Source organism: Phodopus roborovskii, unplaced genomic scaffold (genome assembly GCF_943737965.1).
Source record: "Phodopus roborovskii unplaced genomic scaffold, PHOROB, whole genome shotgun sequence".
Taxonomy (NCBI): Eukaryota; Metazoa; Chordata; class Mammalia; order Rodentia; family Cricetidae; genus Phodopus; species Phodopus roborovskii.
This window is the reverse complement of record NW_026126558.1, coordinates 1,878,869-1,902,456: the sequence shown is the minus strand read 5'-3', so window position 1 is coordinate 1,902,456 and position 23,588 is coordinate 1,878,869. Positions and strand designations below refer to the sequence as shown.

Below are 23,588 nucleotides of genomic sequence, written 5' to 3'. Positions count from 1 at the left end.
TAAATAAATAAATAAATAAATAAATAGGACATGAAGTTGGGGGCATGACAGGAAGGTGTGGGTAGATCTGGGAAAAGTCAGGGAGAGGAGTTGTGGGTGGTAAACTTGAGCAAAATATGTGATATGAAATTCTTTGAGAATTAATAAAATATAGTAAAAATGTCCTTATTTTGGTTGAGAGTAAAGCCATCTCCAAGCCCCCCTAAATGAGTGAAGAATGTTGCCTAAATATTTGTCAGGGTAATAAATGGCAGCATGTGGTGTCTGTCATTTCAACTCTGGTGGATTGATTGGGATAGATAAGAAGAATGGGTGAAGACCAGGGTCAGGAAGAGTAGATCTATGCTAGAAGTCCAGCGTGCACAAGGGTGATGCAGTGGGTAATAGTGAGCCTGATTTTCCAGGAAGTGCAGGCAAACACAAACACACACACACACACACACACACACACACACACACACACACACACAGAGAGAGAGAGAGAGAGAGAGAGAGAGAGAGAGAGAGAGAGAGAGAGCTTAGTAGGAGCTGCCTGGTCTACAGGGGCAGACAGACAGACATGGAGATCTGGTCTATGACTCTGTTGCTACCTCAGCTCTGACTATTAATGTTACTTGCCAGTAGCCTGTGGAGCCACAGGAAGGAGTACCTTTGTCTTTGCAATCCTTTGAAGATACTATCGTGGATCCTTCCCTTGACAGAGGATAAGACTGGGAGGAGAGGCAACCCCACCTCTGGCATCAGCAGTCCCAGGGACCTGGGAGCACAGGCCTGCCACTCTCCTGTGGGCTGTTCTGAGTTGCATGCCGAGCACCACTGTCTGGGGCCCTTCCTGCCTTGTTCTAGGCTGGCATTGTGACAATGTGGTGCTGTGGGGCCCCAACCCAGAGCCGACACAGGGTGAGCTGGGCTGAGTTTGAGTGGAAAAGCCATAAGCTACAGTTGGCTCACTGCTTCCCCAGGCTTCCAAGGGGGAAAGTAGAGGTAGGTATCGAGTCTTCAGGCTTTCCTTTAATTCCTCATCCCTGAGTTTAGGAGTACTCCTTTTGATTCCATCTTGTTTAGGATATCCAGGTGTATGGGATTACTATGTGTGATTGTGATGGGGTAATCTGAGACAGGCTTTGTTTTTGGTACACATGACTAAGCCAAGAGGTGGGTTTGGATTAAGTGGGAGAAGGGTGCAGTTTTCAGATTGCTTTGTTGGTCTCAGAGAATTCTGCCTTGTTGAAATTGGGTCATATTTCATTGTGTGTGTGTGGGGGGTGTTCTTTCTAAGGTCAGAGTTCCCTTTGGTCTGTGTTGGGACTCCTCTTTGCTGGCTGGGTAGTGGATATGTGAGTGTAGATTTTCTTTTGTCAGCTGATAGCTGTCTTTAAAGACCTCCTAAGGTGGTTATCTGGGTTCTCTTTTGCTGTGTATGAGAGAAACAGTCCCTGTTTCTATTTTGAGTTGTTGGATTGTTTTGTGTCTGCAGTTTGGCTCCAATCTTCATGGAATCATAGCCTATAACTAGGTGCAAACATCATTCCTTACACTCTAGGAAGTGATGGATATTGTCTGATTGCTGGTGATGCTAGTGGTGGTGATGGCTGGTGTCTGTGTGCATGCGAGAGAGAGAGAAAGAGAGAGAGAGAGAGAGACACACAGAGAGAGAGAGAGAGAGAGACAGAGAGAGAGACAGAGATCAGCCTCCCATGTTGTTTTTCAGTCTTTGTTCATCCTTTTCTGAGACAGTTTCTCACTGAACCTGGAATTATCCAGTGTGCTAAGCTGGCTGGTCAGTGAGCCCCTATGCTGGGATTACCAATACACGCTGCCATGCTTTGTCTCTTTCAAAAGCCATGGCTCCTGGAGACCAGACTCAAGTCCTTATGCTTGAGACAAGCGCTTGACCAGCTGAGCTCTTCCCTAGATACAATATTGCCTTCATTACCACCCCCACCTTGGCCCCACTTATGGCGCTTCACCTGGTGAACTCAGGGGTTGAGAGAGATGGGTGCACGGCCTGCTGCCAGCCTTCAGGAAGCTCATGGTGACAGTAGCGGATGGAGCTCTTGAGGCTGTAGTCTGCCTTGTTAATACTTTGGTTTGGATGCCCTGCACATCCAGTGCCTCCTCACACACTTCCTTGCCTTGTCTCTCTCTGTCAGGTGGCTGTACTGGCCTCATTCCAGTACGCCACACTCACTGGGACTGGATGCCAGATGCCAGGGTACTCTGACTTCTAGACGAAACTAACCTGTGATTGAAAGCAAAGGTGTCCAATCTACAGTTTGTCTGTCTGGATTCTGACAGCCTTATACTAGGTGTCATCTGACTATAAGACAAAGTAATCAATGGGGATTCCTTAGGCTGGAGAAGTGGAGGGTGAAGGATGTGTGGCAGGCTTGACCATGTGCTTTTCTGGGATGTTAGCAAAGCACAGGGCTGTTTGTTGATCACATTTCCCAAGAAGCACTCATGTGAAGCCTTTCCTTTGCATACTACAGTTAGTCTGTCTCTTTTGTACACAGCATTTATATAACACAGTGCTTTGTTCTTTGTTCTGTACTTTAAAAAAAAAAAGCTTATAAAAGTCCATTTTAGTATTTTACCAGTGAGAAAAGCAGAATACCAAAGGGGCACAAAGGAAACAGGCTGTTCAGTACAAGTCAGCGTTTAGATGAGTACCCAGGGCTGAGGCCCATGTTAAAGCGGAAGTTTCCCCACCATACATGGGGAGGTTAATACAGATAGGGTAGTTCAGAATGCAGCTATGGCAGCATTCAGGTGGAGGACAGGTATGTTCCAGGAGGTGGAAGGCAGGCTGGGGAGGGTGTTGTGTGCTCTTCCTGTGACTGTTATGGTAGTAAGATGGGGCAGGAACACAGTGAAATGAGGCGGCAGTAATTACTGACTGAGTAAGACTGACAAACAGCAAGAAGGGAAGAAATGCACTCACCAGTTGTTTAAACAGCAAAGATTATATCAGCTTCATTAGAGGAAACCAGAAAGTAAGTGTGTGTGTGTGTGTGTGTGTGTGTAGCACCTCCAAATTGTAGGGATCCTAGGGTTGACTTCCCTTGAACTAAGAGTATTTTGAGGATTTTCTTTTTTAAAGAGAGGGTATTGTGTTAGAAAACTGCACATTTATCTCTCTACATTTTTAGTTATTGAATCTATAGATATCTTAAGTTTTAAGCCTTTAAAAATATTTACATGATACAGATCTCTCCCCTAAATTTGCACTAGTGGATTGGAGGTTCAGCTCAGTGGGTAGATTCCTTGCCCTGCATATGTAATGTCCTGTATTCATCCTTAGCATTCAATAAAAATTTCCATTCCCCAGGTTCCCCTCTTATGTGCTTGACAGTTTTACACCCTGGAACACTGATCATGTTGGCTTCTTGCATTCTCATTAACTCAGTCACTACGTTTGTTTAAAGTTACTCTGGTTTCTAGTTTGTTATGCACAGTCCAAGGATAGTTGGGGTTTAGTTGTATCTGTTGACAGCTGGTCAGGCTGAGCAGTGGGAGGTATGCTACAGATGGAAGTCATGTGATGATGCTCTGCAGGACAGATCCCACCTCCCACCCTGGGCTCAGTTTCTGTAGAGAAGCTTTTCCTCATAGTCCAGCTCCAGTACTCCCACACTCCACTGGCTGGCACACAGGAGGGGCTATGCTGCCACCTCCTTTTGTCTGTCATCATGGGAACATAGCTTTCTCAGACTCAGTGAGCACCAGAGGTCTTTCTGTTCCATTTTAGCACTGGGATTACAAACACAAGATGCTATACCTGGCAGGTTTACATTGTTCTGGGGATTGAATTCAGATTCTCTTGCTTGCAAGGCAAGTACTTTGCCAACTGAGCCATCCCTCAGCTTGAACAAGCTGTTTTAAAACAGTAGCCAATGTTATGACACTTCATTGACAAATAATTTATAACATTTTCTAAGAAAGGTATTTACTTCAATATTTACAAAATAATTATTACAATTAGGAAAATTAACAACTTCTAATAATTATTTGATATATAATCTATGGTAACAGATTTCATGTAGTCCACAAGATGTCTTTAAAACAGATTTCATGTAGTCCACAAGATGTCTTTAAACTTTATTGTAGGCCTGTAATCCCAGCTAGCTGTTCAAGGCAGGCCTGCCTGGACTGTAGACCAAATTTAATACCATCTATTGAAACTGAGTGGGACAATGTCTCAATATTAAGTGGAGAACATTAGCTGAGTCAGTGTTAGAGTGCTTACATAGCATGCCTAGGGACCAGGTTTATTCCCCAGTATTACAACCCCTTAAAAAATTGTGTAGTATTTGGATGGAAATTGTTTAGTTATGTATGAGCTCCAACACTGAGCCACATCTTAGCCTGACTTCCTTTTCTTTGTAAAAATTCTAGCAAGGATTCAGTCAAGAGCCACATTTGAATATCATCATGCTTCTGTAGTCCCTTGGATCTTGATCAGTCCCTGTTATTTGAAAATGACAGACTTTTGGCATTTTTTTTGAAAAGAATTTGAAGTACCAATTCACACATTGCCTAGCTTCTTAGCTGTTGACATCTAATGGTATTCACCTTCTTACTAACCTCACAAGTACATAACCACATGTTACACAAATGCTGCTTTTTTAGTATGCCACTTCTCACCCATAACCACGTCAGCAGGCATTCCCTTCAAACAGCGTGCTTTACTTAACTGCTGTATATTGCTCACACCATAATTCATCATTTGATATGGCATGTTTCTTTAACTACCCTTTTCATAGGTTTATGTCTTTAGCGCCCTGTGCTGCTCTTAGATTGGCTGAAGTGGGCTCTCTTTCTCTACATTTTATTCATTTTTATTTTATTGTACAGATGTTTTGCCTGCAGGTGTCTGTGCATTATGTGCAGTGCCCACACGGGACAGAGGAAGGAGTCAGATCCCTTGGAGCTGGAGTTAGAGACAGTTGTGAGTGACTTTGGATGTTGGGAACCAAAGTTGGGTTCTCTGGAAGAGCTGTTTGTGCTCTTAACTGAGCCATCTCTCCCCTAGTCCCGAACTTTACCAAACCAAATAAAACAAAACAAAACCCTTTAGCTTTGTCTGGTTGCTTACTGGGTTCTCCACCCCCTGGTCTGCCTTTAGGGAAGGTTATAATCTGATTGGGTTGATTCAGGAAGGGTCCTATTGCTGCTAGAATGGAGATGAAATCTGTGTCAAAGGGCCTGGCTCCTTTGGTGTGGAAGAGGGAGAAATCAAAGACTTCCATGCCTGTCTTTATGAAAGGAGGCCAATGACATCCTTGGTGCCTGGTTCTAAAGGAAGAAGACATGCAAAGTTATTTTCATGAAGTTGGACTTTAACACCCCTCCCTTTCGATCACCAAAAGAAGTGACTGCATCCTCTCCTGTGGGACAACAGACTTGTGGTTCTCTTGTATGCTGGGGCTGTGTTGAGGCATTAGTGTGGGTGTGACTTAGGGCTGAGAAGAGGGGGTAAGGAGTGCATGCATTCAGTATTAGTCATTCTCCAACAGGAAAGCAGGTCATTTCATTGTTGAATGTCAGGCATGACATATGACCATCCATGTCCTCCACCCCTGCTGAGATGGCAACAAAAATGTGTTTACTTTTCAGCTGTTACCACAGCAAACTGCTAAACTAATTCTATAAGTTTATGGTAAAGGCATTAATTTCTGAAGTGGAAATGCGGTTAAATCAGCCAAAGCTGTGTAGGTCATGCTGCCTTGAAATGCTAATGTTTCATTAAACAGCCCTATAGTGTGCGAATATCCCACTACACTACAGTTAGACTGCAGGTTTAAATATCTGTTGTGGCTTGCATAGATACATAATTACAGTACTGCTTAGTGACTTATATAGATACATGGTTATAGTGGTGCCTCATGGTGCACATAGATACATAGTTATAGCACTCCCTTATGGTGCACATAGATACATAGTTATAGCACTCCCTTATGGTGCACATAGATACATAGTTGCAGCACTCCCTCCTGGTGCACATAGATACATAGTTGCAGCACTACCTCCTGGTGCACATAGATACATAGTTGCAGAACTCCCTCCTGGTACACATAGATACATAGTTGCAGAACTCCCTCCTGGTGCACATAGATACATAGTTGCAGCACTCCCTCCTGGTGCACATAGATACATAGTTGCAGCACTCCCTCCTGGTGCACATAGATACATAGTTACAACACTCCCTCCTGGTGCACATAGATACATAGTTGCAGCACTGCCTAGAATGAAGACTATTTCCTTTGACTGGTTCTACCAGCTTTCAAAATTGAAATGTTTTCCCTTTGTTCTGTCATTAGCAACAGTGGCTTCATTGTCTTAGGGATGTAATTACCCTGTGGCTAATTGGTTAAATGGATGCTTAGTGTTAAGTGGTTGTTAACATTGAAGAGAAATTCTCAAACTTTGTGTTTTGCATATCTATATCTATATCCGTCTTCAAGAATGGCAGTGAGCAGAAGCTACCCTCTGACTCATTCTTTTGGAATGTACCAGCATATGCCTGTGTAAATTGCCTATATTATTTCTTCTTGACTCTTTTTTTTTTTTTTTTAAAGAGTACCTTGCCTAGTGTGTGTTTTACTTTGTCTCCGTGTCTTGGATCCCCCTCATGGTCCCTCTCATATTCATATACTTATTAATAGTCTGCTTTCCACCAAATGTAGTTAGGTTAGGTAAATTACTCTTCCTGGTGAATACTGCTTATAACTGAGCTGCACAGCCCTGTTTCCACACTTGTGCTGTTCCCAAAGCCTTCTGTGGTATGACTCCCAGTCCCGCCCCAGCCCCGCCTGCTGGAAGGTGGTCTCATGGGTTTGGGTGTTTTGAGTGTTCTCTCCACATCATGCTGAGACAGCTTCATTTTAGGTGGGTCATGTTCTGTGTCCGCCCCCAACACCTTTCTGGGTTCTTGTCACCATTCAGGATCAGCCTGCCAGTGATCTCTTTAGTTCAGGGAGTTCTCTTTCTTCACACTGTCTGCTTCATGAGTGATGTCAGTCTTGTTCATAGCCTATTCCTTGTTTTGTTGGAACACATCTTCTAGTCTTTCCAGAAAAAGGTACAATGAAGGTTACATTTCTAAAGAATTCTTTTTCCATCTTTTAAATTTTTACAAGTAGGCAAGGCATGGCCTTCTATGATAGAGTGTTTCTTGAGGAATCTTGAAGTTACTAGAATACTGTCAACTGCAGCTTGCTGATTTTTTTTTTAAGTTAAAAAAAATTGTGCATGTTGAACTGGTGATAAGTCTCATCTGCTACCAAGCTAGACGACTATTTAAGTTTGGTCCTTGGAGCCCACACAGTAGTAGGAGACAAGCAATTCTACAAGTTATCATGACACACACACACACACACACACACACACACACACACACACACACCCCAGTGTTGTATCTACTTGTTATTGCGGGTGTATGTTCCTGTGTACGTGAGGACACATGCAGATATATGTATGCCTGTGCCCATGGAGGCCAGAGGTTGACTTTGGGTATCTTGTCTCAATCCATTTTCCACTTTGAGACAGGGTCTCAATGAGCACAGATCTCTTCCATTCAGCTATACCTGCTAGCATTGAGCCTCAAATCTGATCACCCCAACTGCAGCGCTAGACAAGCATGGCAAGTGTGCCACCACCACCACAAATTCTCCTTTCTGTCATCCTTCTACCTTCTCCGTAGGAGTGCTGGGATTATAGGCCTGTGCCACCACACGAGCTTTTATGTCCTGTTGGGGATGGAACCTGGGACTTCATTCTTGCTAGCAGGAACTCTACCAACTGAGCTCTTACCCAGGGAATAGTCTCTATTAGCAGTGGCTTTTAGGATAGTGGATTGTTGTAAAATGTTGGATGTATTCCAACTGTATTTTGTCATGTAGTTACCCATTATTTTGGTGGTAATTCCTATATTTTGACACATTGCATGTTATGCTTGGGCCTGAGACTCCTGTTTTCTTTGTAGGTCTTTCTTAGAGGAGCAGGTGACATTTATAGTAGACTACATAAGTGTGTTGTGGATGCTGCAGTATATGGGGTATAAACCCTTGATAATTACTCCTCTACTCTTCATTGATGTATATTCTGAAAAGGTACCTGTGCCATAGTCTCTCATGGCTGTGGTGTCCATTACTGGCTGCTCTCTGCAATAGGAGTGCATGTCCAGGAATGGGCTTTTCAGGCTCTGGTCTTGCCTGCTTGATCTTTAACTCCCATGATGGTGTTTTAATTCCCCCCATTCTTGTGGTAAAGCATTACTTGAAGTTTGAGCAAGGATGTGTTATGTATAGAGCTGAGTCTTTCTGGCCTGGTAGTGCACTTCAGTGGCAGTGTATAGTGTCTCACACACATCCAGTGTTGCACAGACATGGGAACAAGTAACAGTAATGACTGCTGTGAGTAATGAGTCAGATCCAGTAAAACCCACTATCAATTTTGACACAACTGTAAAAACAGCAGAAATGGTGGGAGCAGGTAGGATGCTTACTGTAAAGTTTTAAAAGACGAGTTTAATAAAAGAAAATATTAGGAATGGAGATAATGGGGACTGTAAAGTACACGAAAAATTAGAATATTCAAAACTTGAGAAAACAGGATAGGTGGAAAGTGAAATGGGAAGTTATGTATTAGGATTGGGAGAGAGTTTATATGCCCAAGAGTCAGGAAACTGGGGTAGGAAGATCACAAGTTCAAGTCAGCCTTGTCTCCATAGTTCCAGACAAGCCAGGGATGAATAGAGTGATGCCCCAATTTAAAAAGAAAACAAAACCAGCTCTGCCACCACCACCACTACTACTACTACTAGCAGCAGCAGCAGCAGCAGCAGCAACAGCAGCAGCAATAAAGCCCTTCCTGATCTTCAGGCTGTGGAAGGAGGTCATTCCTTCCTACCTCTGCTTTTTTTATTGAGGTGTACTCCATGGGGAGAGGCAGTCATGTGATCATTCCTCTGCTCCGAAAATCACTCCATTGCACACATAACAGCTGGATGTCGCAATCATGTGATGTTCTGACTGTTGAATCAGGGCCCCTCCTGATGTGGAGTCCACAAGTCTCAAATTCAGAAAACCATGCTCAGGTACTGGATGATGCAAAAAAAAAAAAAAAAAAAAAAAAAAAAAAAAAAAAGTATGAGCTATTTCACAGAAGACACAGTGATTGACAGCGTCAGATTTTTCTGGTAGACCAAGGACTGAGAGAAGACCACTTGCATATAGCAATGCAGAAGCTGGTGCTGACTGAATGAGCAGCTTTGGGAGTGTGGTGGGAGGATGCCTGCATGCAGTGGGACTGTGGGAGATCAGCCTGAACCAACAGTCATATTATGCAAAAATGTTTTATGTATGTACATGTACCATGTATGTATTCAGAGGCTGGAGGACAACCCCACATGTTATTCTTAAGAATGCTATTCATATGCTTTGTGTAGAATTGTTCATTGACTCGTAGTTCACTATCTAGGCTAGACTGGCTGGCTTCATAGCCCCAGGGATTCTCTAGTCTCCTCGATACCAGTTCTGGGATTACAAGGATATGGCACCATGCATGGTGCTTTTTAACAGTGCTTTTGTATGTGTGTGTGTGTGTGTGTGTGTGTGTGTGTGTGTGTGTATGTGTGTATGTTTTGTGCATGTGTACATATGTTTGTTTGTATCTCTATATGTACCTATGGTGTGTCTGTATGTGTGTGTATATGCATATGTAGTGTATTGAGTATGTATGCATTTGTATTTTGGTTTGTATGTAGGTTATGACATAAGCTATAGTAATTTTGGAAGACTCTTAGTTGAGAAAATATATAGTTTGTTTATAGGCAAGTCTGTAGTGCATTGTCTTTACAAGTGGTTGATGTGAGTGGGTCTAGCTCACTGGCAGCAGTCCATTGCTGGGCTCATGATCCTGAATGGTATAAGAGAGCAGGCTGAGCAAGCCATGGAAAGCAAGCCAGTAGCCAATACATATTATTCCTCCATGTCTTCTGATTGAGTTTCTGCCTCCAGGTTCCTTAATGGACTGTGTCTCAGAATATATAAGTGAATGGTATATGTTCTTTCCTCCCCAAAATTGTTTTCGTGTCATAGTGTTTTACCACATTACTAGGAACCCTAACTAACATAGTATGTGGTGTGTGCATGTGTATGTTGTTTGTATGTGCTGTGTGTGTATATATCTGGTGTGTGTGTGTTTCATTCTAGATGAACAGTTTCTTTTACAGAATTCTCATTAGCTGAGGCAGTGTGCACAGCCCTGGTTATAGCATTGACTAGTAAGGTCTGAGCTGCTTGTCTTGCTGGCTAAACAGTGACAAAGAGAGTAATTCTCCATTTCTGTGACACATATTAAGTATTAGTGGATCTAAGGCATGCCTGTGCTAGAGATGGGTTTGGGCAGTATCCAGAGAATGCTGAACTTTGCCACTACCTTGCATCATCCTGGCTCATTGATCTGTTGGAATGTGTGTTTAAGCTAACAATCACCTTTTGTTTTCAAGATAAGACTATATCAAACATCCCTTCTTAGGAAAAACAAACAAACAAAACACAAAATAAAAGAGCATTTACACAACTTTTGGGTAGCAATTCTGGTTTTATTTTTTTTTTTTAAATCAGTTCATAACAGCAACAGTTTCCTGTATTTTCTTAATTTCTGAGCCATCTCCCCATCCCCCAGTTTCCTGTATTTTCATATGAGCATATATATCAGAGTTATTGTGGAGTTCAAGAACAACTGTGTCCTTCTTAAATCACTTCCCAAATTACAAGGTGTGTGTGTGTGTGTGTGTGTGTGTGTGTGTGTGTGTGTGATTTATTTATTTGTTGTTTGAGGTAGGGTTTCTCTGTGTAGCTGTGGCTGCCCAGGACCTTGCTTTGTAGACCAGGCTGGCCTCAGACTCACAGAAAATCACCTGCCTCTGCCTCCTGAGTGCTGGGATTAAAGGCATATGCCACAATCTCCTAATTAGTACTTAAAAAAGGTGTTTTCTATTTTTAATATTTTTTTTTCTTATTTTACATATTGATCCCAGTTCCCTCTCCCTCCCTTCCCCATATTTAAAAAGTTTTAAGTGAGATCTTTTTTCCTTTCTCTCCAACTCCACTTTTGAGCAACAGGACCTGCATATTTTGGTGGATTGCTTTAAATAGTTCACTTTGTACATATAAAATGTGGCTTGAGTTTGATCCTTTTGAGCATAGGCTCACAACACAGTCTTCTTGGTCCATGTGCTGGCTTGTCAGCTGCTCTGTCCATTCTTTCAGGCCTGCTTGAGAGGAGTACATTTACTCTAAAGTGTATGCAATATGCTACTTGCAGATTAACAAATGTGTGGTTTCAGATGCAGAATGTGTTCTGCTTAGTAATGTGTTTCTATAGATTGCTTTGCCAGGGTCTTGTATAGTTTGTGTATCAGACAATGGAAAGTCTGATCTACTTTAGAGAAATCAGTATCTTTGAGGCTGTGAGTTTTCCTGCCATAATAATGACATGGGGCTAAGGGGAAGAGTATATGTGAGTGACCTTGTCAAATTTGGAAGAGGAAAATTGAGTCTATCATGCTCTAAGCCATGCCTGAACTTTCAGTTGGTTGTAATATTATTGACAGTACCTTCAACAATCAGGAATTTATTAGAGTTTAAATTGTTGAATTCCCTTTTGGTGGTGCTAACGTATTTGACATTTCTGCTCTTTTTGTTCAGGATCCAAATTACTGGATACAGGTGCATCGCTTGGAGCATGGAGACGGAGGGATTCTAGACCTGGATGACATCCTCTGTGATGTTGCTGATGACAAAGACAGAGTGAGTTCATGGCTGGGGCAATCTGCTCTAAAGGCAATTTTCCAGGATGAGAGGAGAGTGGTGGGGAGGAGTCCTTCCCTTCTGTGCTGGAAACAGATGAAAAGCTACACGGGCCACCCACTTCCTTCTGATCTGTGTCATAGCAGATGTGAAGAACCTCACTGCCCTGAGGACAGACTGTAATGCTTCTCCTGATACTGGGGATTTAGTACTTACTTTTAAGAATTTTTACATTGCAACTTTTACAGTGGAAACAACAAAGTATTCTTTGCCATCTCCCCCTTATTTTTGCCGAGCACAAGTGCTCGCTTGGTAGCACAGCTCTGTCATGAAGATCTTGTTTCTGATCTTGTAGGATACAAGCCGTCTTCTATTTCTGGTCTTAGTGCTGGCTCAGAGATGGTCCAGTGTGATGACTGGAGTATTTGAGCCACTGTCTTACTACAAGATGGGCGTGCATGTTCCATGCGTTCTGTTTGTGATGTGTGTGCTTTCCTCTCACAAAACTGCCCTCCCGGCGCCTTTGGTCTGTGTTTCTTCACTACTGGCTTGAAGGTAGACTGGTACTTTAGTGTCACAGTCATAGCAGCCCATGCCAATTTATGCTTGATGACTTTGTGGAGGGAATGGGGAGGAGAGTAACTCCTAGCATGGTAAAAATGTGTGACTGGGAGTTGGGCCCTGCATATGGAAGTCAGCAGGGTTTTTTTTTTTTCCCTTCTCTTTTTTAATTGTAGTGAGATGATGAGAGTGGCTGGGCTTAAAGAGCTTCTTGCCCACACCTGCTGTTGTGTTCAGCTTGAATTGAAATTGCATAAGGCCTCACAGCCACGACTCTATTGGATCACCACAGCTGTGATGAGTTAGCTGCAGATAGCCCTGTGTCCTCATCACACTCCAGTGTTGGCACAGGGCATTAAACCAGCCAGGCCACTTTAGGAGGCTAGAGGTGGGGCCACAAGGTTGTTGGGACACTCACCGTGACTGGTGTTCTACCTCACTCTCCGTCCATGTTCTTGCTGGACTGAGCTGGTGAGTGCAGCTGCTGACTTCCTCAAGCCCGTGTTTCTGGTAGTTGGTATCACGCCTGCTCTCAATTGGATGGAAACCCTACATAGTTTCTTGAAATCTCAAGAAGAACAAACATTTCAGGTACAAATATGAGAAAATCAAGGAGGTCCAACTTACCAGCACTTGACATGGCTGGGGTTTGTCTTTTGTAGCTACCACAAGCCAGGAACACATTGTGTCAAACAACAACAACAATAATAATAACAACAACAAAGATTCAAGTCTTTTAGGGCAGCTTGCAGTTTGGTGATGGTTTTCTTGGGTGCCATTTCTCCCATTTAGGATTCTCATACGATTCACTCTCATATGATTTCCTTTGAGCACTGAGAGGGGTCCTGAAGCTGTGATTAGTTTGTTGTTAGTTCAGTTCTAAAGCTGAAACCGACTTTGGGGACCTGAAGAATTCCTGGTGCTTTCTCAACCACAATGCAGGAAATCCACTGTTGTATGGACTGTTCTAGCATTACTGTGTTCCCTTATTTTTCTTATTCTCTCTTTGCCTTATTTTTCTTATTCTCTCTTTGCTGCCCATAGTGTGTGCTCTGCAGTAACTGGGTAGAGAGTATAGTCAAAGTCCACTAGGTTGAGATAGTTGTTGCTTAGACCTTAGGGGTGATTTGCCATTTGTCATTAAGTGGAAGCCATATACTCTTAACTGTGTGATGACAGAGAACCAGGAACAAGGCATACAGGATCTGTTCATTAAAGGCTTTGCATATTTAAACCACGTGGTTAGTCAACTGTACTATTGGCTGTGTAATCCTGTATAAATCAGATGATGATAAATCCATACATTCATTAGTGATAGAAAAAGTTTGAAGTTTTAGTGAGTATAATTGTTTGTAGTTTCATGTTATGATTCTTCAAATAAATTTCTAAGTAAAATGCTAAAGGATACAATATTCCCAAGTGAGAAATAGCTTCTAAATCAGTGTTTTCTTTGCTGAAAAATAATTGCTTTCGACTTCATAGGCTGAAGGACTCATTAAGAGATGTAACTAGGAAAGTCTTTACAATTTAGGGCAGAGGCTGTGGCTTAGGAAAATGGCTTGCCTAGCTTGCTCGGACTTCTGGGCTTTATCTCCAGTACCCCCTAAATTAGACATGGTGGTGCATATCTGTAATCCCAGATGTTCAAGATCATCCTTGGCTACTTACCAAGTTTGAGATGACCCTGGAGTGCTTGAGACCCTGTCTCAAAGTTCTGATTCCCTCAGGCAAGACCAGAGAGGACATTACTTCAGTGAGTGAGGTGGGGATGCATCCTTTGCTAAGGGTGGGGAGATTATTTCCTCAGGCAGAACAAACCTTCAGAGTCTGAGGATTCAGTTTCCTCAGTCTCACTAGAGTCCTCACACGTCCCCATCCTGTGTTACAGGATCCCACTGTTCGAATTAGTGTCCTCATTTTATCTACCAACAGCCTTTGAAGCTGGGACTTAATTGCCATCGAAGTCAACTAATTATATAATGGGGACATGGATTTGGTTTTCAGTGACTTGTGCTCTCCAGCCCCTGGAGAGAAGATTCTCAGAACATACTCAGACACCTTGAGACTGTTTGTTTGAATCTGCATCGGTTCACTTCATCACTGCGCTCACACTGTTCCTTTGTCACTTTATCCAAAGATGCTAGAAGCAACCAACTAGCACCACTGTTTCCTTATGCTCAAAACTGTTGTGTATAGTCACTAAATTCTTTGCTCCTCTCAAGAGGTGAATCTGGGGTAACAAATGCATTTATTTTGCATTATCCTTTAGATTAGTTCTCATCATGGACTTTCACTACTACTAGAGGAGTCTTTAGTAACTGTAGGTTTCAGACAACCTCATTAAGAAAATCCCTAGCCAGAGAGAGTGTCCAAGTGGCTTGCATTTTAGTTGATCCAGGCAAGTTGGCAACCTGGAATAGCCATCAACACTCTATTCCTTGTCAGCTTGACATTCCTTATGTCATGCTTAATTTCCAAATGAAAATAAACAAAATAGCAAAACAAACAAAAACTTTTGTAAACGAAATCAGAATTTCACCTGCCATAATATCACCATCTTCCATACAACCACAAATGTACTACATGTGTTAAGTAGGTATCAAAGTCCTTGAGGAACACTGAGTCTTTTAGTGTCTCATAACTTAAATGTGACAATAAGATTCACAACACTTACCCACTAATATATCTCAGCTGACATTACATTGCATGGTAAAGAAACAAAGGACAGAAAACACGAAAAATCTGCTTAGTTTATGTCCATAAATGCACACACACTTTAGATTTTTCTTTTTAACAGAATACATAGGAGAGAAACATGTCAGTTACATTTCTCTTTTCTGCCACTGGCCATGTGGCTTTAGCTGGTAATTATAACTGCTTTCCTTTATTCATTCTGTTTTTCCTCCAACTTCAGCAAGTACCTCAGCTGGTCTTGGCTCTTTTCCTGGAGGAGTGACCCATACCTTCATTCCTGAAGGGTCTGTGTCCTCTGTTGTCCTGCCTGGATTAGGCTGTTGGAGTTTCCCATTGACTTTAATCACAGGACTTGGTGGCACCGAGAGAGATGCCCTAGCAGATTCCCTGTACTTCAGATATAATCTGCCTTACCTCCATTGTGGGGAAACAATCCATTTCCCCCCCTGTAGTCTGGATCAATCACCCACTCTCCCACTGTTATTCCTTCCTCAGCCTCTTGGTTTAGGGCATCAGAAGCCCAGTGTGCCCAAGGGGAAGTCTGAGGTTCCCATTTGCTGTGTCTCCTGGCAGAAACATCCCACCTTGAAAACAAAGCACCCAGACCATCGAAGTATAAAATGCCACTGGAACAGGAAACTTTTTTTTTTTTTTTAAATAAATAAAATGTGGACCAACGGGGTGATAATGAGTGGAACCATTCCCAGTTCCACCCACTGATTCTTGGACTAGTGAATCTTTGCTGTAGGTGAAACAGTATCTTGTATTAGTCCTCCAGTTTATTGACACCTAATTTGTGCTAAAACTGTGACTTTAAAGGGCCATTCCACTGTTCTATCAAGTTGTCTGCTTTAGAATAGTGAAGAACATGGTAAGACCAGTGAATTTCATTACCATGGAACACCACCACACGTCTTTGCTTATGAAGTGAGTTTCCTGGTTAGAAGTAATACTGTGTGGAATATCATGTCGGCAGATTCTGTAAGTCCATAGATGGTAGCTTTGGCAGAGGCATTATGTGCAGGAAAGGCAAATCCATGACCAGAGTAAGTATTTGCTCTAGTAAGGATAATGCACTATCCTTTCAGTGATGGAAGTGGTCCAGTGTAGTCAATCTGCCACCAAGTTGCTAGCTGGGAATCCTCCAGAATGGTGCCATATTGCAGGCTCTGTTTTGGTGTCTGCTGCTGGCAAATCTGGCCCTCAGCAGCAGCCCTAGCCAGGCCATCTTTGATGAGTTGAAGTCCATATTGTTGAGCCCATACATAACCTCCATCTCCACCATGATGGTTTATTTGTTCATGGGTGTAGCACCTGTACTACAATCTGTTCCACTAATTGGGTGAAGGCCTAGAAATTTAAATAAAAGACTAGACAGCGGGCCATTTGTGCAGCTGGAATGCTGAATGCCGTTTATTGAGGGGAAGGTGCAGGCTTATATACTGACTCATAGCACAGTGGAAAACAATCAAGGGTCAAGAGTGAAAGCTCTTGGGCTTAGTTCCTCCCCAGCAGATGTGTGTTAGCAAATCAACTACTCTGGTGCAAGATGTTCCAGCCTACAGCTTCAGGCTTGCTCAAGGTGCCTCTGGGGTCCATGCAGGGTCCTACACATGTGTCCATTGGGCAGTGGCAGGAATGATTGTGGAAAGAAGTTGACTGCCTACAGAGTAGCTGCTTGTTATTGAACTCAGCTGACATCACCTTTTGATTGGCAGTCATACAAGACTTAAGTACCTTTTGCACCTTTTGTCCCATTTGGGCAGTTCTGTCCATATACTTCTTCCCCAAAAGTCTGCTGCTGTCCACATCTTTACTGTGCCTGTATAGTATGCAGAACTGTGAGAAACAAGACTCTAGTGTTCTATTCCCCAGCCAATCAGTCATTGGCATGCCGTACTCCATGAGGCTATAGGTGCATGCTTGGGACATTGTAGCTGGAATAGGAATCATAGACACACGGGCAAATTTTCTTTCCTTGTACTCTCACAACCTTTTTTTGGGCATGTGCACATACACTAGTTAATTTGATGAATTGCTGCTCTGTATATCTGTCTTTATGACTTCATGGATCACATCACATCTAAATCATGATGGGCAGTTCCAGTTACGTAGTAACTTGGTGGCTCATTGTCAAACATCCAATGTCCACTAAGGACTCATATAGCAGGTCAAGAGTTGTCTTTCAAAGGGAGAATACCTGTCTGCACATTGTGATAGAATCTTGCTATAAAAGCCCTAGGGATTGTTATAAAAGCCCACTGTCATTCATCTAGAGGAGCTTGCTTGAGACTCCAAACAGCATCCCTATCTGCCACAAGTACTATTGGGTCTACTAGATCATAGGGCTTAAATGACAGAGCAGCCTACACAGCAGCTTGGATTTGTTGATGCTCTGGGCTTTCCTCAAAGCCTCCAATCACTTGTTATATGGGCCAGAGTAACACACCCGAGTGAGGAATTTGCCACTTTCAGAATCCAAATAGGCCACTAAACTTCCTCTACTTCCCTGGTGGTGGGAGGGTCCTAATGTCCTTCACACTAGGAATATCTCTGCATGCACTTCATCCCTAGAAATTTCACCAGGGTAGAAAACCCTGGTGAAAGTTTTGGTTAGATTTATTTCTCATCCTGTGAGACACATTTACATTACCAACAAGTCCAGAGTGATTGCTACCTTTTGCTCACTTGGTCTAATCAGCATACTATCATTAATACAGTAGATCAGCATGCTATTTTGTGAAGGAGACAGAAGATCAAGATCCTTTCAAACTGGAGCTGGACAGATGTTTCAGTGGTTAAGAGTACTGGCTTCTCCTCTAGAGGACCTGGATTCAATTCCCAGCACTGACATATCAACTCACAACCACCTGTAATTTCAGTTCCAGGGGACCCAGTGTTCTCTTCTGGCTTCCTTGTGCACATACATACATACATACATACATACATACATACATACATACATACATGGGAACACTCATACATCTAAAATACAAAATAAAATTAAACAACAAAAGCAGCAACTATAAGACCCTTCAAGCTAAGTTAAGATATGGGATTGGGGAGTTAATATACTCAAGGTAAAACTGTAAAGGTATACTACTGGCCTTGCCAGATGAATGAAAATTGCTTTTTGTAGTCCCAATCAATGGCTATTAAGAAAAAAGCATTGTTGGATCAAAGCTGTGTACCAAGTTCCAGGAGATCTGCTCAAGTAAGGACACCTATCTGGTTCAGTTCCCACAATTGGAGTCATTACTTGGTTAGGTTTTCGACAGTCTGCTGTCATTCCCCATGATCCATCTGTCTTCTGTACAGGCCAGATAGGAGAGTTTAAGGGAGATGTGGTAGGGATCTCACCCCTGTATCATTCAAGTCTTTGAGGTTGGCATTAATTTCTGTAATTCTTCCAGGAAGGTGATACTATTTTTGGCTCACTATTTTCTCTGGTAGAGACAACTCTATTGGCTTCTATTTGACATTTCTACAGGTCAGGGAACCAGTGTGGGAAATGTATCAACTTCTAAATATTACCGTCCAATTTTATACTGCATAACTGGGGAAATAGCCACAGGACGAGTTTGGGACCCACTGGACCCACTGTGACTTAGACCTTTGTCAAAGCTCCTTTCATCAGCTGACCTCCACAAGATGCTTTTTAGTGTCTCCCAGTACCAGTGTCTGTTTAGAACTAGTGTTCAATAGGCTCCAGGCAGTCTGAGTATTTCTTTTCTTCCAAGATACAGTTGCTCTAGTAAAAGGCTGTAGGTTCCCCCAAAGAAGGATGGAACGAAGGCTAACATCAAAACTCTTCAGTATTGTCACAAGGGGATCTGGCTGGCTTTCTCTTCAATAAAGGGGTTTTGGGTTTGTGAACTGCACAAGTCTAGAAATTGGTGATGAGCCATGAGATCCAATGCAGCCTTTATTTTGTTAGCTTTAGAGTGATTATGAAAATGGAGGGTGTTTCAGGGGATTAGATTTGAAATTGAGAAACAGATTCCTCTGTTTCCATGGGTAAGGAGAATGAGTGGAAGAGCATGCTTGTTGGCATCAGGTGTCCCTGTACAAGACCAGCCAGTGCCTTTAATTGCTGAACCATCTCTCTAGCTTGTATATGGTTTGATTTCAACAGAAATAATTATGGATACTGGAAAAAGTTTGAACCTTCAGCAAAAGTGTTATTAATGTTTTTCTTGATAATTCTATTTTTTAATTCCAGTAGGAAGAAAGTATTACGCATTTCTGAATATAGCTTTGGGTAGAAATTTTATGTGTGTTTTCATCCTTTGTATGACTTAGCATGGGAAAGGGATGATTAAAAGTTTGGTAATGTAAAGTTGAAATATTTTATATAAGTAGACCTCACTAACCAGCTGTCCTGATTTATTTCCTCCAAATGGACTCATTTTAGTGAGCCTCTGAAGAAGGAAACATTTAACTTAGCCATCAGTAGGAATCTAAATGGCTAACTAAATCAAAGTGATACGTCCTAGCATTTAAATATTTCAACATTCTGGGTTGGGTACTGCAGTTCAAGTGTCTGGCAGAGGCAGGGGTGGTAAGGAGTGTGAAAGCGCAAAGTTGGATTGGAAGGGGCTAAGCCTCCTACTAAGGGTTGAGGAAGGTACAGGCCTCCCAGAAGCAAGTAAGGCCTTTGTGAGTGGACACACTCTGGTTGGTGTAAGCTAGTTCCCAGCCTTCTCAGACAAAACTATATAGAAATGCTGTCCCTGCCTACCTAGTTGGGCCGGAAGAGTGGAGATAGCTGCTCTTCCAGCTATATTAGTCCTTGTAAGCTGGTGATTGGGCTTCTCCTGTGTTGCTTCATATATCACGGGCATCTTGTATTTTGGTGCCTGGAGCCACATGGTCTGCCTTTAAGCATACAGTCTTTCTTTGCCTCCCCCGTGGCTTTGCAGTATGAGTCTGGGCAGGCTACTTAACCTTAGTTTTACTGTCTGCAAGTGGGGGTAATGATTAAGCCTAAGGATGATATAATGGTTGGTCCTGGGAAGAAAGATTGATTGCAGGCACACTTGGCAGTTGGTCACCAACCCTGCTATCGCTGGTGTCATTCCTTTCACACGAGTTCCTAAGGGTTTAAGAGCAAACATTAACCACGTTATTCTGAGCATTTGTTTTATATAGGCGATTAGCTTCAGTTTCATTTGCCCATTTTCACTTTTCTATCAATTTCATGAATCCCAGGCTGGAAATGCAATTCATTTGTAATTGCTGGACAGAACATACAGGTTTCTATATCTTTAGATTTTGACAGTTATACACAAACACACACACACACACACACACACACACACACACACACCATCATCATCATCAATGTATATACTGTATATATTCTTTTGAAAGAGAAAAGGAGCTGAGAGTCCAAATTGATATTTTTAGTAGTTGAGAACCAAGGATCATGCTGTTAACTTCCCCTGCTCCTCCATCCCCAAGTATCTCATCCTTCTAAAAACCAGACAAGGATATAAGTGGGTAATTGTTAGTTTCTCCTTCATGCATGTTTTCTGGAAGTAACCTGAAACACTAAAAAGGGTCATGGTATTGGCCCACATGTGGAGGTCTGAGGAGAACATAGGAGTTGGTTCTCTCTACCATATAGATCCCATGACTTGGAGGCAAATGCCTTTACCTGCCAAGCCATCTTTTGTACCTCAAATGCACTGTCTTTTAGGCCTTGCATTAGGCTTGAATGTGTCCTAAAGCTTTGAGTTGAAAATTAATTAATTAATTACTTAATTAACTAACTAGTGTGTTTGTATGATTTATGCTGAGCATATGAAAGCAGATGAGTGCATGCCGTGGTACATGTGCATAGGTCAGAGGACAACCCCTGGGGCCAATCCTCACTTTGCCTTGCAAGAGACAGTACTCACCTTTGTGTACACCAGGCTGGCTGGTCTGTGAGCTCAGGGGATATTCTGACTCTTCTCCCATCTCACCATTAGAAGTGCTGGAATTGCATACCTGCCTTTATGTGAATTCTTGGGATTTGAACTCAGATCCTTATGGTTGTATAGTGAACACTTTGCCTACAGAGCTGTCATCCCTAAAGCCTCGAGTTTTGTATTTTCTTTTTTAACTTTTAGACTTATTTTGTGTGACAGTTTTTCCTCTCTGTAAGTATGTGTAATACATGTGTATCTGGTGTTCAAGGGAGTAAGGATGGTTGTGAGCCACCATGAGTAAGAACTGAACTCCATTCTTCTCCAACAGCAACAAGTGCTCTTAACTACTGAGCCGATCCTCTCAGCCCTTAAGTTTTAGAGAGTTATTTTTCATCTTGGTATAATCATTTTTTTTGTTATAAATCTTCATAGAATTCATAACTTTATAAAAACATCTCCAATTTCCCATTTTCTATTGGCTTCTCCTTCTGGAAACTCCAAGAATGTTCCTCGGCCTGGCATGACTAGGCAAGAACTCTCCCATAGAAAATCCCCTCAGCCCTCATCTCTCCCTTGCATGATCTCCTTGGAGAGAACATAAAGAGAACCATCTTTCCCTTGCCAGGTCTGAGGAAGGGTGTCCTAGAGCCTGAGTGCATGGTAACTGGGCATTCTTAATTCTGCATTTCTCTTAATACAATGTGTACACTTGAACATCTCACCGTCCATTTCTTATTCACTGGGGGAGGAGAAAGTTCTCAAAACTTAGGTCCAGTGATCCTTTGAAGAGAAGGGAGCTGTGCTGGGATATGAAGAGCCCTTGCTGTCTTGTGGCAGGTGAGCTAGAGACTTCCTTGACTCTGATGGGTTTACTCATCCTCAGCCAATGCCAGGGTGTGTTGCTACACCCAGTTTTAGTCTTGACAAACTACCAAGCCTGTTTAACTGGTGAAGGGTGTTTTAATTTGGTGCTTTGGGGGCTGTCCCTGGATGATCTGAGATCCAAGGTGCCCTGTATACTCTCGGTCAGCTTCCAGGGATGACTGATATTTCGTGGATCAGCTGGAGCCTCTCCTCCCCGTTTCAGGCCTGTGTTCCTTCATAATCACCAAGGGAATCGTAGACTGTATGTTTGGGGTTTGAGGACTCTGGGGAATAATTTTGTTCTGTACTTAGATTTGCATTCTGGGACATCTTGGCTTTTCACCCCCACCCGATGGCTAGAAATGGCAGGCCAAGCCAGCCAGAAACGTAAAGGGAAGTATTTCTCCTTCTCTGGTGCCTCGAGGAAGGACTCGGTGAAGGCCCTGCGGCTGTCAAGGTCTTTGAACCTCAAAAGAGTCACTTCAAGAGTCAGCAGAAGGCAGGTTGGTACAGAACTCTCTGACCCCTTTAAACTTCCTTAAAAGTTCAAAAAACCTCCTGTTCCTCTCTGTGTTTATTCCTTAACATTCTTGGAAAAAAAGGCTTCTGAATTAGTTTGAACATCCCTGTCTTTAAAGTCTTACCGAGGTTTCCTGTGCTCCTGGTTTCTGTACAGATGTGTGTCATTTGTGTATCTATTCATTTCTTAACCAAGTGTCAAAGTTGTGTCTTACAAACAATATTTGTCATGTTACCAGAAGATTCCAGTTTCTCATGTATAATCTCCTAAACCAAAATAACCTGCAAAAAGGATTAGGTAACTTTTATAAGCAGCAAAATGCTGGAATAAAGTAAGCCAGTGTGTTCACTTTCATAGAAGTTTCCTAGAGTTGTACTCTAGGTCATTCCTTCAACTTTGAAAGTATTGAATGAAAATGATAGGGAGTAGTAGGTGGGGCTGTGCCTTCTCGATTTTTTATTTTAAACTGTTTGTATGCTATTGTGTACATCAAGGCTGTTCAAACAAGGTGGGCTTGCCCTGCATTTAGTTGTTAGGTACTGAAGCTTCTCTGACCACCGGCCCCTGGTTTTTTGCTGGGTGGTGTCTGTCTGTGTTGGGGATCAGCCTCTCAGTATCCACCAAGTCAGCGCTGCCTGCCTTCTGCTCAGTGTTGAGTATTTTCACTTTCTCCTTCCTGCCCTATTCACATTTCCCTTATGGTCACAGAGGCCATCTGGATTCTGGAAGTAAGTCAGAAACATTCTGGATCCCATTTTGCCTTTTGAGAAACGATTTCATGTATCCCAGGCTCACCTGAAACCCTGTGTAAAATGAGGATGGCCTTCAACTTCTACTCCTCTGGCCTATCCCTCCCAAGTTCTGGGGTTATGGGTGTGGGCCACCCTCCCAGTTTATATAGCTTCTTGTATGCCAGAGAAGCATCATCGAGTTACAGCCTTCTCATTACTTCATAAATGAGTTATTTACATATAAAATATTCACAAACATTTTATAAACAATGACTTTGTAAATTTCAGCGGAAATCGCAATAGCAGATGTTTTGCAGTTAAATATTTTTAGCATTCTGATTTATTTCTACTGATAATATTGTGAGTGTATCAGTGTAACTTGATGAATCGCAAAAGCTGTTATTTATTTATTTAAATAATTAAGCCTTCTATATAGAGTACATGGAATGTGACAGGAATGAGGAGATCAGGCTTAACTTCTAAG

At 42.4% G+C, this 23,588-nt stretch overlaps 1 protein-coding gene across 1 annotated transcript in view; it reads left to right on the top strand.

The window, feature by feature from the left end:
* Pard3 (par-3 family cell polarity regulator) overlaps positions 1-23,588 on the top strand; it is a 535,997-nt gene that overhangs the window by 81,682 nt on the left and 430,727 nt on the right. Inside the window, exon 2 of the mRNA XM_051201603.1 lies at positions 11,718-11,819. Coding sequence (XP_051057560.1) covers positions 11,718-11,819 — 102 coding nt within the window. The remainder of the gene's footprint in view (positions 1-11,717; positions 11,820-23,588) is intronic.